The sequence below is a fragment of the Elephantulus edwardii genome, unplaced genomic scaffold, assembly GCF_000299155.1.
Source record: "Elephantulus edwardii isolate Elephantulus edwardi_28Jun2011 unplaced genomic scaffold, EleEdw1.0 scaffold00416, whole genome shotgun sequence".
Lineage (NCBI taxonomy): Eukaryota > Metazoa > Chordata > Mammalia > Macroscelidea > Macroscelididae > Elephantulus > Elephantulus edwardii.
This window is the reverse complement of record NW_006400166.1, coordinates 460,403-477,754: the sequence shown is the minus strand read 5'-3', so window position 1 is coordinate 477,754 and position 17,352 is coordinate 460,403. Positions and strand designations below refer to the sequence as shown.

Genomic DNA, 17,352 nt, shown 5'->3' with positions numbered 1-17,352 from the left:
TATAAAATTTCTACATTAGCAACAAAGACAAAGTAACCATGAAATGGACCATACACATTTTATTAAAGAAGACATTCGCCTGGAAATGAAACACATAAAAAGATGCTCAGGGTCATTATGTATCAGTGAGATACAAATTAAAACCATAATGGAATAACCTTTTCATTTCCACTAGGAGTTGGCAGGGATGTAGGGAAACTTACTTATCAGAGAGATCTCTAATTCTCATTCTCTCTCTCTCTCTCTCTCTCTCTCTCTCTCTCTCTCTCTCTCATTGCTCTGGAGTCAAAACTGGCTCAGCCGACCCTCCAACAGATTTTCATATGAGAGGAGGTTACCCTTTCCCTCACTTCCTCCCAGGAGTGAGGTTTATTTAAACTGCCTGCCTTTGTATTGGCAGTGTAACTCCAAACTTATTAGGCCACCAGAGCCCCTGTAGGGAATGGGGTATGGTACAGCTGTAATGGGACATAGTATAGCAGTTTCTCAAAAAACACCCTAAAATGAGAACTATCATATGACCAGCAATTCCACCCCAGGGTGGAATAAATGATTCAAAAGCAGAGACTTAAAAAAAAAAAACTGGTACACCAATGCTTATAGCACTATTCATTGTAGAAATAAAGTAGAAATAACTGAAATGCTCATCAATAGATGTTGCTGTTAGAATGTACCATCAAGTTGAAACCAACTCATAGCTGACCCTCCAGTGGCTTTTCAGAGGCGGTAAATCCTGTGGGAGGAGATGGCTTATCTTTCACAAAGCAACTGGTAAATTTGAACAATATGCTTTTGGCTTGGCATCACAGCTCCTTACCACTTGACCAGCAGAACTCCTCTCATCAGCACATAAAATGTGTTATAAAAATATAATGGAATACTTCCCAGGCCAGTAGAAATATCTGAGTAGAGTTTGGGGTCATTATTATGTTGGGAAAAATAAGCTAGTTATGAAAGAACAGATACTGTTTGGACTCACATATAAAAAGACAAGAAATGGCAAATAGATATTAGAGTTTGTTAGTCATTACTAAGAGTTGAAGGGGAAAGGAGAGTTAGCTGTGATAGGAAAATCCCCTCTTTTAAGGTTAGGATTATGTAGTCTATTACTGTAGGTGCTGTTAATGAGTTGTACACCTGAAGAACTTGTTGCAGAAGGTCAAGGACTGCAGCCTTTAATACAGATTGAAGCTCAAAATCAAGAAAACAAAGATTCTCACCACTGGTCCAATTGGCAGCATTGGATGAATGGTGAAGAGATTGAGATAGTTAACAGTTTTAGTTTGCTTGGCTCCACAGTCAACACTCTTTGTACCAGAAGCCAGGAAATCAAGAGACGAATTGCATTGGGAAAGTCAGCTGTGAGGGACCTCTCCAGAGTACTGAAAAGCAGTGACGTCAGGCTGGAGATTAAGGTGTGCCTGATCCGGGCTGTAGTCTTCACAGTTGAATGCTGTGCATCGGAGAGCTGGACAGTGACTAGGGATGATAGAAAGAGAATTGATGCCTTTGAGCTGTGGTGCTGGAGAAGAGTGTTGAGTATATCATGGACTGCTAGGAGAACAAATAGGTTTGTCCTGGAGAGGGTGAAGTCGGGCTGCTCCTTGGAGCCAGGGATTCTGAAGCTTCGTCTGACATACTTTGGGAATGTTGCAAGAGAGCAACCAGTCCTTGGAGAGGGACATCATATTTGGGAGAGTGGAGGGACAGCGCAGGAGAGGAAGGCCCTCGGATGGATCTATTCACTAATTAGGGTAGAGGGAGTAAGTGTGTTGTAGACAGTGACCTTGGCACAGGATAGAGCAGGGTATAGGGCTCTTGTACATAGGGTCGCCATGAGTTACAAGTGACTCGACAGCACATAACAACAATACCACCTAAAAAAAGCTGACTTGACAAAAGTTGTGTGATAGATTTATGTTCAACAGTGATAACAAAAAAGTAGTTACTAAAGTGCTTGTGTACAAACAAATACCTCATTGGATTTGTTTCCTTAAGTTAGAAGTTTAGGGTTTTGTTTTCATGGAGAATTCCAGTTAAGTGGTAAGATTGCTTCTGTTCTTCCTTAGTTTGTTTTGTAGTGTTTGGGATCGTAAAAGCTTGCAAGCAACCATCGAAAGCACAAAAATTGACCTCTATTGCCCTAGAGCAACAGAGGAAGAGAGAGTTAGGAATAGGTACCATTCTACTCCAAGAACAACTATCTTCTTTGCTTAAGACCAGAAGAATTGGATGGTGCTTGGCTATTAGTTGAGTTCTCTGTGTTATAAATAATAACTGTCCCGAATTGTACAGGACTTCAAAGATGGTGAAGATGAGAGCTAACCATGTGTGTATGTCCAGCTTTCATAGTCCTGGCATATGCATCAACTCAAAATACATGTGAAAAGCCTCATTTTGCCTTTTCTGAGACTCCCATTTCGGGATTTCAACCCATAATTTTTTCTGTTCTGATAACTGTGGGAAATGTACAGACTTTGTTTTGTTTCTGTGTACGTCATCCGTCATGACAGAACTGGTTCAAAGCATTGAAGATAAGTCTGTAAGTTGGATGTTGGTAACCCAGGCTGTACCATTTTTTTCAAAGATTCCATAGAAGAAGGGGATGATACAGAACATAATTTCACTCACATAAAAAGAAAAATGCCCAGTCTTGAAGTTATGCTTCCTTTTGTGTGTTTCTTAAGAAGCTGTGCTTACAAATAGAAATACCATATGACCCAGCATTTCCACTACTGGGAATTTACCTTAAAGAAACCATAACTGCCACCCAAGCAGATATATGCACACCCATGTTTATTGCAGCTTTGCTCTGCAATGGCAAAGAGCTGGAAACAACCCAAGTGCTCATCAACAAACTAATGGATAGAGAAGCTCTGGTATATTCACACAATGGAATACTAAGCAGCATTGAAAAACAAGGAACTCATGAAATATTGTATAAAATGGATGACCCTGGAGGACATTATGCAGAGTGAAATATCTCAGTCACAAGAGGATAAAATATTGCATAGGACCACTGTTGTAAAAGGGGACTGATATCGGGATTGAGGGAAGACAGAGAAGTTGAGGAGGAATGAAGTATACTGCATTGAAACAGATGAGGAAGAGTGAACTAGTGGGGAGGAGGTGGGTAGGGAGAAAAGTACAGCAGTGATTGACTGGAAACCTTAAGTCTATAAACTTTCATTAAAGGTCATTAAAAAAAACTGTGCTTAATAATGACCAGATTCATTAAAATTAGTCTGTAAAATTTCATAATCATGATAGTTGGGAGAAGAATCTATGTGTTGTCTTTGAATCATCTCAGAATAAGATTTATTATCCTAATTTTACTGGAGGAATTAGAAGGAGGTAGAGCCAGGCTTTGAAGCTGGATGATCAGATTCCAGAGCCCCTTATCGGATTCTTATACTCAAAATTCCTGGGAAAATTAGAGGTTTCAAAGTGCATCACAGGATAGGAATAATAGAGGGTATAAAATGGATTATTTTCTGTATTACTGAATTTTTAAAAAACTATAATTTTTCAATTCTTGGCTTTTTCAGGAAGAAGACTTCAACCTGGTGGAGCACAGTAGCAGGGTGCCTTAGTGTGGGAAGCCCAATATACTTCCGTTCAGGAGCTCAAGAATTTGGAGAACCAGGATGGTGGAAACTTGTTCACAACAAGCCCCCTACAATGAAACCTGAAGGAGAAAAGTTGTCTTCCTCTACTATGAAAGTAAAAGGTGCTTTTGGGAAAAAGAATTCAGAAATGCTAATTATGTCAAAGCCAAACCCATCAAGCCTAAGCTTGACTCGCTCAGTGGCCTCTCTGGAGCCACTCTGCTTGACAATTTAGTTATGATACTTTTTTGATAGGCTGTTAATAAACATTATATTTTAAAATGGCTATTTAAGTTACTTATTTTATAAATGAATCTTTGGTATCTTACAAATTCTCTAATATCAACCTGATCTTATTTTTAAACTTCATTGGCTGATAGAAAAGTCAGAGGTAATTTCAGTTCCAGACTTGAAGAGTGACTAAGGGCCATAGTTTAATTAGTCTCTCAGACCAATAAGCCTGGTATTTTTTATGACCTTGAATTTTGTTCCATATATATTCTTCCATTTTTATCAGGACGTGTGATCCCTTGCAGAGTAGTCCTGTGGCAGTGGTGGCTGGGCACCATCTAGTTCTTTGGGACTCAGGGTCATAGAGATGAAGTTGACATCCATTAGTCATTTAGACTAGTCGCCTCTCTCTTCATGTTTCCTTCTTTGGTTCTGGGATTGACCAGTAGTTGCACCTTAGGTAGCCATTCCCCAGTTTTTGAAACTTTAGTCACTACTCAACAAAATAGGGTGTAAAACCTTGACTTCTGTGACTGTTGTACAAGTGCACCTTGATATTCCCCACAGTTATGGTCATGTCTGTTTTTAAACTTTCTGGTATGGAGAATTTTAAACGTAACAGAAGCAGACAGAAAAATACAGTTTGCCAGGTATGTTTTTCTCATCCATTTACAGAGTGAACATTCTCCCTAGACAAGTTGTTGTTAAGTGCTGTTGAGTCAGAACTGACCCTCTGGGTTTTCAGAGCCTATAAATTGCATAGGAGAAGATTATCCTTTGGAACAGCTGATGGATTTGAACTGTGGGCTTTTTAGGTTGATAATACAACTCCTTACTCACTAGGCCACCAGATAGTGATGGCATTTTATCTAGACCCTAGATACTTCACTTCCCTCTACATGGCTCCCTCTGCCCCTTGGATTATTTAGGAGTAAATACCAGACATCATTTAACAAGAAAGAGTATTACTGTATCAAGGGGTGTATTAATTCGGAATTTTTATGGATTGCCAAATTAAGCCCTCCAGCCAATTGTAATGAGACTGATGCCCAATTCTGTTGATATAATCAGTAGGAGTTGCACTGCTAACCCAAAGGCCTTCCTCGGGCAAAACAGGCGGCCTTCTTCTAAGATTTCTAGAAATTCAGTGGAAGGTTGCTCTGCAGTGATTTTTAGGTTTTAGGTCATTTTTAATTTAATTATGTGTAAAACTCTCTTGCTGATCATTATAAAACTCAGTATTTAATATTCCAGCAGGAAACCTCATTAGTAAGTCACTTAATCAGTCTCATAATCTGAAGGTTGTGAGTTTGATCCTCACAGGAGACATCTTCATCTTTAGGGGGCTCTGGTTGCCATGGATAGTGAATTGCAATGCTAACCCAGAGGCTGCAATTAAATCCACCATCTGCATTTTGGGAGAAAGATAAGCAATCTTCTGTGTGACTTAAAGCCTTTAAATACTCACTAGAAGCTTAGCTGTGAGTCAATTCCAGCTCAATAGCAATGAGAAGGGTTTTTATTCCAGTTGGTGATGTTGATTGCCGTAAGTCGAGCATGACTCATAGCGACCCTATGAACAAAAGGCCTGAAGCCCCTCTACAACTATGACATTTATCAAAGTTCATAGTTTCCAGAGGCTTGTAATTTAGGAAGTGAATGCCACTCATTATTTAAATTTCCTTTTTCTTGTTAAAAGTTATTTTAACTTGTTTAGACATTCATTGAACTTTTTTTATGTAAAACATACAGATTCTAGGTAAATAAGACAAATATTTAAAAGAGAAGTTGAATATTTAAGAATTTTAATTTATTCTTTTCTGTCAGCTTCAAAACCAACTTTAGATCCTATCATTACTGTTGAGGGACTTAGGAAACGAGTGAGTCGGAATCCTGTGGAATCTGCCATGGAGCTGAAAGAGAAAAGGTCTCGTACTCAGGAAGCAAAGGACATCCGAAGAGCCCAGAAGGAAGCGGCTGGCTTTCTTGATAGAAGCACTTCTTCCACACCTGTCAAATTTATTAGCCGAGGCCGCAGGCCAGACGTGGTCCTTGAAAAAGGAGAAGTGATTGACTTTTCATCCTTGAGCTCTTCTGATCGGACGCCCCTGACAAGCCCTTCTCCTTCTCCTTCTCTGGATTTTTCTGCTCCTGGAACCCCCGCCTCTCATTCAGCTACTCCTAGCTTGCTTTCAGAAGCCGATCTCATTCCTGATGTGATGCCCCCACAAGCTTTGTTTCATGGTAAGAGTTTATTGAGTCACTTAGTAAGGATTAGATGTGAGTTTTCATTTTCCTCTGGGTGTGTGGGCTCTACATCTCTTCTTTCCATGTCTTGATTGCAGTTTTGTGCTCTGTACAGATGATGATGAGATGGAAGGTGATGGAGTCATAGACCCAGGAATGGAGTATGTTCCACCCCCTGCTGGGTCTGCAGCTTCTGGGACAGTGGTCGGAGGCAGGAAGAAAGTCAGAGCACCTGAACAGATAAAGCAGGAGATAGAAAGTGAGGAGGAAAAGCCTGACAGGATGGACATCGACAGTGAAGATACAGATTCCAACACGTCTTTGCAAACAAGGTCACAGGACAAGAGGAAGCCTCCACTGGAGAAAGACACAAAGCCTAAAGGTCCCAAGTATGTGCCTGTGAGCATCTATGAGGAGAAATTGCTTCTCAAGAGGCTGGAAGCTTGTCCCAGTGCTGTTGCTATCACACCAGAAGCTCGGAGACTGAAGCGTAAATTGATTGTCAGACAAGCAAAAAGAGATAGAGGATTGCCACTTTTTGACTTAGATCAAGTTGTTAATGCTGCTCTTCTCTTAGTTGATGGGATTTATGGAGCCAAAGAAGGAGGTGTTTCTAGGCTTCCAGCTGGCCAGGCCACATACAGAACAACCTGCCAGGACTTTCGAATCCTTGACCGTTACCAGGTGAATGCTAGAACATGCTCTGAAACACTGAGGGAAGAGTCAGGACAGGCAGCCGGGGGAGTGGGGAGTGGTGATGTCATGACAAAGTTCTGAGTAGTTTTGGGAGAAAGAAAAAAAGAGAAATATAGAGCATTATTGGGATTTTTTTTTTGTTGGTTTTTGAAATTTTTCATATGAACACTTCATTTGTTTTATGTCATGTTGAATGTTACTATTCTGGGGTGTGAAGATACCTTGCTGTTTTAATTTGCATCTCTAATGAAGAGCTCTACTAGCACTGTGCAGGGTGTTGTACTTCTAATCAAAAGGTTAGCAATTCAAACACACTAGCTGCTTGAAAAGGGAAAGATAAGGCAGAGATCAGAGCTTTGTTGATTTCATCCTCCAGAATTTCTTACAAATCTGTGGGTTCTCTGTTTAGTCTTTTCATTAAATCTTTTGATGCCTATAATTTTTAGGTCCTACTATTTATTCTATTTGGTCTTCCGCTGTTAGTGAGTTTTAATAACATTTGATAGAGTATGTTTGTGCCAGTTATTAGGGCCCCTAAGTTTGTTCCTATTTTTCTTTGATGGTCTTTGTAGTTTTAAGTTTTACATGTTAGATCTTTGATCACTCTTGAGTTCATGTTTGTTAATGCTATGAAATGTGAGTCCCTTTACTTCTTTGCCAATAAGATGCCCAGTTTTGCCAGGACCATTTGTTAAAAGAGACTGCCTTTTTCCCATTTAGTGAGTTTCATCCAGCTCTTTGTCTAGAATTAGATGGATTCTTTGAAATTCTTAATCCTGTTCCATTGTTTAGTTATCTGTCATTGACCAGTGCCAAGCTGTTTTTTTCTGTGGAGGCTGTGTTTATAATTTTCTTTGTGTAGGTCTTTTTCTTTCTCTGGCTAGATTTAATCCTAAGTATTTCATCTTCTGGGTAGCTCGTGTAAATGCTAAGGATCCCTGGTGGTACAGTGGCAGTTCTACTCTATCCTTTATGGTTGTTCTGCGTTGGAAGTGTGTGGAATGAATTGTAAAACGTACTTTTCCTGATAGCCCTTTCTCAGAACTCGTTGCTATGTAAAGGAATAAGTATGGTTTTTATATGTTCCAGTAATTATTTTACTGAGTCTTGAGGCTTTTTTTCATGTCATATTTCAAATAAAAGTTCAACATCTCTGCCAACTAGGATTCCTTTCCCTCTCTTTTCTTACCTTGCTTGTCTGACCTGGATTTCCAATCCAATAACACAGTAGTGAGTAGGAGTGGTGATAAAGGGCATCCTGGTATGTTTCCCTCGTGTGTTTGCAAGGAGAACACCTTCAGTCTGTCTCTCCATTGAAACTAACGATGGCAGTTGAGTATTGCATGTTCTTAGGTCCCATCAAGTGCACCCCAACTCACAGCAACCCTAGGAAACTCTGACCAATCTTGTGCTGTGCTCACCTCTGATGCTGATGTGCTCTTAATTATCAGGAGGAATTTCCCTTCTGTTCCTATTTTATCAAGAATGGGTGTTAGATTTTGTCCGGTGCCTTTTCTGTATCTAAATAATGTGGTTCATTTCCTTCATTTTGTTTATATGGTACATTACTAAATTGTTCTTCTAATGTGAGCCACATACCACAACAACGTGAATCATCCTTGCATTCCTAATATGAATCTCACTTTGTAATGTTAAATTTTTAATCTTCTATCTGAACACTTTTTTCCTCCCCAAGCGTTACATTTGTTTTGTCATAACGTGGCTGAGGGCCTGCCCAGAGTGGCACTCACTGGTGAACAGCACATCTATAGCCTTGTTCTGCAGGTTAAAAGGAAGTATGTGAAACACCCACTTAGGGGAGCAAAGACCACATCCATGTTGAACCATCTTGTCTGGCCCCTTTCTAAGCCCCTTCCTCAAACTTCTGGTCAATTCTGACTCTTAGCAACCCTGTGGGACAAAGTACAGCTGTACTGAAGGGTTTCCAAGGTGGTAAATCTTTACTAGATTTACTCATCTCGTCTTTCACTTGTGGAGAAAATCATAGGCTCAAACAGCTGACCTTTCTTTCCCCCCACCCCCACTCCCTTCCCATCCTGCCAGTGACTACTTTTTCATTTTGTTTTAATTTGAGTGAAAGGTAAAAGTTGACAACTCAATTCATTTTTCCAGAACTCATCCACAGGCATTAATTACCGTTAACTTTAAATTAACTTTTTTTGTTAATACCAAAACAGACCTTATTATACACTTTAACCCACCTTCTCTGGTCTTTTCCCCCTCCTCTTTTCTTCTCTTTCCCCATTCCATTTAATCTGTCTATCCTTCTCCAGATTGTTAATGGCAAGGTTTTACTTGCAAGTGATAGTAAGGATATTGTTGAGTAGTTTCCAGATTCTGTTGTATCACCTTTTAAAAAAAAATAGACACAAATATGGATCTCGCCTAATCACTTTGGGTCACATACCTGGATTTTTGATTTCTTGGCTTAGACTAGAGAGCACATCTTGTGAGGCATCTATTGGCGAAACATTGTTTTTCATGGAGCTATGTTTTTACCAACATCTTCCATGTACCTTGAAATTCTTTCTGAAGTAGTGTTGGTTTTTAAACATATGCTGCCTCTTAAAATAGTGCCATCTGGGTCTGGTAACATGATAGTTGTATGCCTGATTTGCAAATAGAGGCCTAACACTAAATTGTCATTTGTGGTATTTGGGGAGTTCATTGTTCTAATTAGTACAGTACTTGTCTTTCCCTTTGCTATACTGAAGTAACTTGTGGGTTACTGTGGCCTGTGCCAGTGGTACATCAAATGCCACAAGGGTTATCTATCGTGGACAGGTTTTAGTAGAGCAGCCAGGTTTAAGACAGACTAGGAAGCATGATATCCTTGATATTATCCCACAGCTCATGTGGTGTTCTATCATTGGTGGTCAGTGGCTTAAACCTATACTTAAGCTGATCATGAAATTCCTATGGAATTGACTCAAGACCATATATTGGTTCTTGTGAACTTATTTTCATTTTCTTTGGCCTCAATTTGAACTTGCATATGAGTAATTGATGATCTGAGCCCTGGCCTAGTTTTGACTACTGACAATGAGCTTCTCCAATGATTTCTTCCACAAATGTAGTCAGTCTGATTCCTATGCAGCCCACTGGGTGAAATCCATGTGTAAAGTCGTCTTTTAGAAAAAGTTTTTGCAATGAATAAATCACTGTAAATACAAAATTCAGTCATTCTATTTCCAGGTGACATCAGGTTGATTATGACTCAGTGACCCTCAGAACAGCATACCTGAACCTTGTCCTATTTTACCATCTCTGATAAACTCAAACTCATTGTTATTAGAGTCACTGTGTTGTTCCATCTTGTTGAGGATCTTTTGCTATTTCTCTGACTCTCTACCTTTCCCAGTGTGGTGTCTTTTTCCAAGGACTGGCCCTTCCTGACAACATGTCCAAAGTATGTAAAACCAAGCTTCACCATCCTTGCCTCTAAGGAGCACCCTTCTCTCTACAGAACAGTTGGTTTTCAACCTATTGGAGAAGCTCTTTGTGCACAAGAATTTGCTTTTTTTTTTTAAAACAAATTTTTTTTTTATTTTTGTGTGAGTGTACCGTCAAATCAGATCTGACTGGTACAGGAGGAGATTGTCCCTCCTTTTCCTGGCAGAGCATCTGGTGGATTCGAACCGTGTGCCTCTGGGATTGTAGTTGCAGCTCCTTGCCACTAGGCCACCAGAGCTCCCCAAGAATTTGCTTTTTAGACGATGTCATTCATCTTTTATGTTCTGGTCGTACATGTTTTTACTGTGTTTGAGAGCCTTTTCAGGGCATAGATCAAGACTTTTAAATTTGTTCCTTTCTCTCTCTCTCATATGATCTTTATTGTTTTTTACTTTGCCTGTAGCTCCTTGATCCATCTGGAGTTGGATGGTGTGAGATGTAGATCTGGTTTCAATTCTCTGCAGATAATAGGTTTTACCAGCACCATTTGTTAAAATGTTGTTTCCCCACTTAAAGTATTTCATCTTGGTTGGTTGGTTTGTTTCTCATTGTTTCTTTTGTTTTTTGTTGGGTTTTTTAAGAAGGGGTAGTTTTTCATCTTCTTGTTTACTAAATCAGGTAGATGGGTTGATTTCTGAGTTCTCAGTTCTGTTCCACTCATTTGTGTCTCTGTTACTGCATCAGTATTATGCATTTATTTTATTTTATTTTTTTTAAGTATTATGCATTTTTATTACAATGGCTATGTATAGGTTTTGGTATCAGTGGGAGTGATACTTTCAGAAGAGCTTTGCTTATTCAGAGACTTAATCCCTTCTCTTTCCGCCCCCTCTGATTGTTTATTTTTAGCGTTAAGACTCATTCCTTTCTAACTAAAGTTGGAAATTGTCATTCCCATCTCCTTGAAGAATGGCATTAATACCTGTATTGGGAGTACTTTGTTGTGTTGATTAATTTTGGCAGAATTACCATTTTCACAATATTGACTCTTCTATCCACAGGATAGAATTTGACCATGAGTCTATCCCACCTGAATTTCAAAACCCTCACAGGAACAGGTTTGAGGCCTTGAACATTAATGAGCAATGACTGGACGAGCTGTGGGAATATATCAAGAATATCGTCTGGGAAGATATTAAGAATATCGTCCAGGAAGAATGCAAAAGGTTATTACAAAGGCAGAGAAGGAAGAAAAGACCAAGAGAGATGTCCAAAGAAACACTAAATACTGCACTGGAGTGCTGAGAAGCCAAAGCAAAGGGGGGAAATCAGGGTATTAAGGAGTTGGTCAGAAGATTTCAGAGGGCAGCGAGGGAAGACAAAGTAAAGTATTACAATGAAAAGTGCAAGGAGCTGGAGTCAGAAAATCAAAAGGGCTGAACTCACTCAGCATTTCTTAAGCTCAAGGAACTGAAGAATTTCAAACCTTAAGTTGGAATACTTAAGGGTGCTTTGGGCAGAATATTAAATGATGCAGGAAGCATTAAAAGAAGATGGAGAGAGAGTATACAGTCATTGTACAAAAGGAATTGGTGGACACAGAAGAATTTCATTAAACAACATATGAGCAAGAGCCTGTGGTGATGAAGGAGGAAGTTCAAGCTGGTCTGAAAGATTTGGCAAAAAACAAGGCCCCAGGAATTGAGGCATACCGATTGACATATTTCAACAAACAGATGCTGCACTGGATGTGCTCACCGAGTAGTGCCAAGAAATCTGGAGGACAGCCACCTGGCCTACTGACTGGAAGAGATCTCTATTTATTCCCATTCCAAAGAAAGGTAATCCAACAGAGGGTAGAAATTATCAAATAATATCATTTGATATCACATGCAAGCAAGATTCTGCTGAAGATCATACAAAAACGACTGGAACAGCATATCAACAGAGAACTGCCTGAAGTGCTGGCTGGATTTAGAAGAGGCCGTGGCACTAGGGATATTATAGCTGATGTCAGATGGATCTTGGCTGAAAGCAGAGAGTACCAGAGGAATGTCTATCTCTGTTTCATTGACTTTGCAAAGGCATTTGTGTGGATCACAACAAACTGTGGCTGACTCTGAGAATGGGAATCCCAAAACACTTGATTGTGCTGATGTGAAGCCTGTACTTGGACCAGGAGGCTGTCGTCAGAACAGAGCAAGGAAACTGCATGGTTCAAAATTGGGAAGGGTGTGTGTCAAGTTTGTGTCCTATGTCCATATCTTTTCAATCTATATGTAGAACAGAGTATCCAGGAGGCTGGGCTCTATGACGAGAAGTGTGGCATCAGGATTAGAGGTAGACTCAATAATCTGTGTTACGCAGAAGACACAACCCTGCTTGCTGAAACTGAGGAGGGCCTGAAGTGCTTGCTGCAGAAGGTCAGGAATTGCAGCCTTCAATATGGATTGAAGCTCATTGTCAGGAAAACAAAAGATTCTCACCACTGGGCTGATTGGCAGCATCATGATAGATGGTGACGAGATTGAGATTGTTGACAGCTTCAGTTTGCTTGGCTCTACAATCAACACTCTTGGTACCAGCAGTCAGGAAATGAAAAGATGAATTGCATTGGGAAGGTTTGCTGTCAGAGACCTCTCCAAGGTAATGAGGAGCAACCATGTCAGTCTGGAGACTAAGGTACACCTGATTCAGGCCTTGGTCTTTGCCATTATTTTTGCTATCTTTCAGAGAACTAGACAATGACTAGGGATGATAGAAGGAAGAGTTGTTGCCTTTGAGGTTTGATGCTGGAAGAGAGTATTGAATATACCATGGACTGCTAGGAGAACAAACAAGTTCGTCCTGGAGAGGGTAAAGCTGGACTGCTTCCTGGACTCAAGGATTCTGAAGCTTCGTTTGACATGCTTTGGACATGTTGCAAGGAGGGATCAGCCCTTGGAGAGGGACATCCTGCTTGGGAGTGTGGAGAGACAGCACAGATGAGGAAGACCCTTAATGAGACAAACTGATTCCGTCACTGGGGTAATGGTGATAGGCATGTCAGAGACAGTAAGGTTGGCAAGAAATAGAGCAGGGTTTAGGGCTGTTGTACGTAGGATCGCTATGAGTCACAAGGGACTCGACGGCACATAACAACAACATCCATGAACATGGTATATTTTTGCATTTATCTAGGTCTCTGTTTCTTCACTGCAGTAGTGTTGGAATTTTTTTATTTGGTTCTTAATTTGTCTCTAGTTAGATTTGTTTCTAAGTAATCTTGTGATTGGCTCTTGTAATTGGTATTCGTTTTCTTATTTCTTTTTTAGTATGCTCTTTGTTACTGTAGAGAAATCTGATTTTTGTATGTTGATACTTATCCTGCCACTTTACGAAATTGTTCTAACAGTCTGAGTTTTCTTGCTGAGTCTTAGGGGTTTCCTATGTATACCATCCAATTAGTTGCATACAAAGAAAGTTTTGCCTCCTCTTTGCTAGTTTGGATGCCTCATTTCCTTCTTGCTCTGGCTAGGATATCTAATCCTTACTTGAATGTTGTTGTTGTTGTTATTAGATGATGTCAACTTCAATATGATGAATAGAAACTATAAACAACAGGCCTAAACCCTTTGCTGTCCTGTGACAACCTCATCATCTCTGGCTACTCAAGCCCATTGGTACAGTCATTGTGTCAGTCCATATCTTTGACTTTTCTCTTTTGGTAACCCTCCACCTTTCCAAGCATGATGTACCTCTCCAAGAGATGGCCTCTCCTAGCAATGTGCCCATAGTATGTGTAACGAAGCTTAGCTTTGCCATCCTTGTCTCCAAGACATACCCTTTTTGTTCCTTTGGTAGTCCATGGGATAGTCAATCTTCTTTTCCAGCACTACAGTTCAAAGGCGTCATTTCTTCTTGTGTCATCCTTTTTCATTGTCCAGCTTTCACATGGTAGGAAGTGATTGAAAAGGCCATGGCCTAAATCAGGCACAGCCTAGTTCTCAAACTAACATCATTGCACCTCAGTAATTTAGAGAGGGCCCTGACAGCGGACTTGCCCAGTGTAATAAATACATCTGCTGATCTCCTGACCGCTGATAACAAGGGTGTTTTGTAGATCCAAGTGAATGAAACAAAATCATTGACAAATTCAAACTTTTCATCTGTCATGATGTTGCTTATTGGTACATTGGTGAAAACTTTTGTCTTCTTGATGTTAAACTGCAATCGGTTTCAAATCCTCCTCACTTTCAGTAAGCTAGGTTGTGTCATATGTATAACTAAGGTTGTTGATGAGTCTTCCTCTCATCCTGATGCTGTGTGTTGTACTCTCGAGTCAGAACCAACCCACAGCTCACCTCCCACCACACACACACACACATGCCCCGTGGGTTTTCAGAGGCAGTAAATTGCACAGGAAGTGAATGCCCATCCTTTTCCCACAAAGCAACTGATGGAGTGCTCAGAATTGCAGCACAGTTTTACCACTAGGCCACCAGAGCTCCCTGTTGTAGAATGAGGCTTGAGTTCTTTCATTTTGAGAAACGATAAATGTGTTACTCCCTTTTGGCTTTCTAACTCCACATTTTAGTAATAATACTTTCTCTTTTCAAACCACATTTTGAAATCTTCTGTTCAGTTCTGTTCCTTGTTTCTTCATTCTCTATGTTGTAGAGCTAGTTTTAAAGTCTCTTCTGACATCAGTTTTGTTCGTTTTTCTTTCATGTCTTTTTAAAAACCTGCTTTCTTCACACCATGTGTGTGATGTACTTGATGCGATTCCACTACTTTCTAGCTTTTGATCATTAGTGTTCAGTGCATTAAATTTCTTCTTTAGGTGGGATTGACTCCAGGTCATGTTTTGGATCTCATGGACTTGTTTTCCATTTTCTTCAACTTCTGCTTACAGATGAGTAATGATCTGTTCCACGGTTGGCTGCTAGTCTTGTGTTCAGTGATGATATTGATCTTCTTCACCACCTCTTTCCACAGACAGGATTTCTATTCTAACCAGTGAGATCCATGTATATAGTCAACATTTATGGTAGTTCTGTTTTATTGTTTATTGTTTTGGGATTTTTTAATTGATATTTTAATGAAATTTATTGAGAACTTGGGGAAAAAAAGAATACTTCTTATATAGTGATCCATCCCCATCCTCCCCAGTCCACTTTACTATGCAGCTCTTATTCTGGACTCTTGTCATGCCAATAATACCTAATCATCTATTCCTTTTATACAATTTTCTCCTTCGTCTGTTACAATGCTGTGTACATTATTTATCCCCTCTTTTCTTAGTTCCCCCCAACCCCCGTATCAGTCGTATATTTGTCCTTTTGTGACTGAGATATTTCACTCAGCATAATGTCCTCCATGGTCACCCATTTTATATAATATTTCATTAATTTATTGTTTTTCAGTGCTGCATAATAGTCCATCGTGTGAGTATACCACAGCTTCTCTAGCCATTTGTTTATTGATGGACACTTGGGTTGTTTCAAACTTTTTGCTCTTGTTAACAAATCAGCAGTAAACATGGGTATGCATATATCTGCTTGGGTGGCAGTTCTGTTTTCTTTAGGGTATATTCCCAGTAGTGGACTTGCTGGGTCAAATGGTATTTCTATTTCCAGCTTTTTTGAGAAAGCACCATACTACCTTCCAGAGTGGTTGCACCACTGTTTTATTTTACAGTATTTACAAGTCACTGGTTAAATGAAATTCTATTGTATTGTCTCTGGCCTCATTTCAGTTATTAGTTGTTATTATTCATTCATCTTAATTGTCTATAGGATCTGTTTCAGACCAAAGAAGTTGGTAGAAATCATCATTTCTTTATCTTGCTTTAGTAGTTGGTACATAAATTTATACCAGTTGTGCCGCAGAGTGAATCTTGAAATACACTTTTTGGATAAATCAGAAATCATCCCTCTTCTAGATGTAATTGCTAGCATAATAGGTCATAAGATTGTTTAATTCAAAATGGCTAGTACCAAGTCATTCTAGCTCACCAATGCCTAAGATACTGATTTCATTTTTTTTATAACTTTAAATTCTCCTAGATTCATACTCCACATTGCACAGTCTACTTATATTAGTGGATGTTTACAGTTGTTTTTTCTCATCTTCAGTCATTCTACAAAGCCAAAAAAGATTCTTCATCAACTAAAAGCTCTACTTCATTCCTAGTATTAAAATAGACTCTGAGGAGACAACTCTTTCCGAGTTTCACTTTGAGGGCTTTTCAAGCTAAAGACCTCATCTTCCAGCAATATTATCAGTCTTATTTCAATTCATAGGATTTTAAAGGGGCCATTACTTTAGAACTGGAAGGCCAAGCCTGCTTCCTAGTATGTCTTAGTCTCGAAACTACTTGCCCACTGTGGATGACCCTGCTGGCATCCTAAATACCAGTTATCAAGCTTCACACAAGCCACAGTGTAAGATGCAGTACAAGCCCCCCCCCCCTTATGGCACACAGTCATTTAGTGGTAGTTGGATAATAGAGTGCTCATACAAGTAATAATAAAAGATATGTTTTCTGACACATAAAAGTATTGTGCTAATTATTTGTGGAGCTTAATCTAGTCCTTTGGATAAGTTTATTTTTATATAACCAGTGTTTTTTTCCCAATAGACTGCTTTGCCATCCAGGAAAGGATTTCGGCACCAGACCACTAAGTTTCTATATCGTTTGGTGGGGTCTGAAGACATGGCTGTGGACCAGAGTGTCATCAGTCCTTATACTTCTCGGATCTTGAAGCCTTATATCAGGTACATGGAGAAGAGATGTGTCAGGTTTGTGACATGGGCTACTGTTGTGATCTGTACCCTCCATGCCCTTGTTGGGTCGGGAAATGTGAGTGCCATTGATGGACATTAACCTTTGTGCTATGTACATTCTTGCCAGAAAAAGTGGCCCTTTGAAAGAAAAGTAAAAAGCAAGGATAAATTAACTCCATTTTGTTGTAATTGTCGTAATCACTGCTTTACCTTTAAACTACTAATGCTGTATATTTGGAAGCTGGATTGGCATCCACTTCCTAAATAGCATGCCTCCAGAAACTATAAACTTTGATAAATGTCAATAGTTGTAGAGGGATTTCAGGCCTTTTGTTCATAGGGTCGCTATGAGTCATGCTCAACTCAAAGGCAATCAACAACAGCAATG

At 39.7% G+C, this 17,352-nt stretch overlaps 1 protein-coding gene across 1 annotated transcript in view; it reads left to right on the top strand.

The window, feature by feature from the left end:
- Positions 1-17,352, top strand: part of CSRP2BP (CSRP2 binding protein) — a 33,037-nt gene that overhangs the window by 9,896 nt on the left and 5,789 nt on the right. Inside the window, exons 4-7 of the mRNA XM_006902460.1 lie at positions 3,549-3,730; positions 5,667-6,083; positions 6,202-6,770; positions 16,819-16,955. Coding sequence (XP_006902522.1) covers positions 3,549-3,730; positions 5,667-6,083; positions 6,202-6,770; positions 16,819-16,955 — 1,305 coding nt within the window. The remainder of the gene's footprint in view (positions 1-3,548; positions 3,731-5,666; positions 6,084-6,201; positions 6,771-16,818; positions 16,956-17,352) is intronic.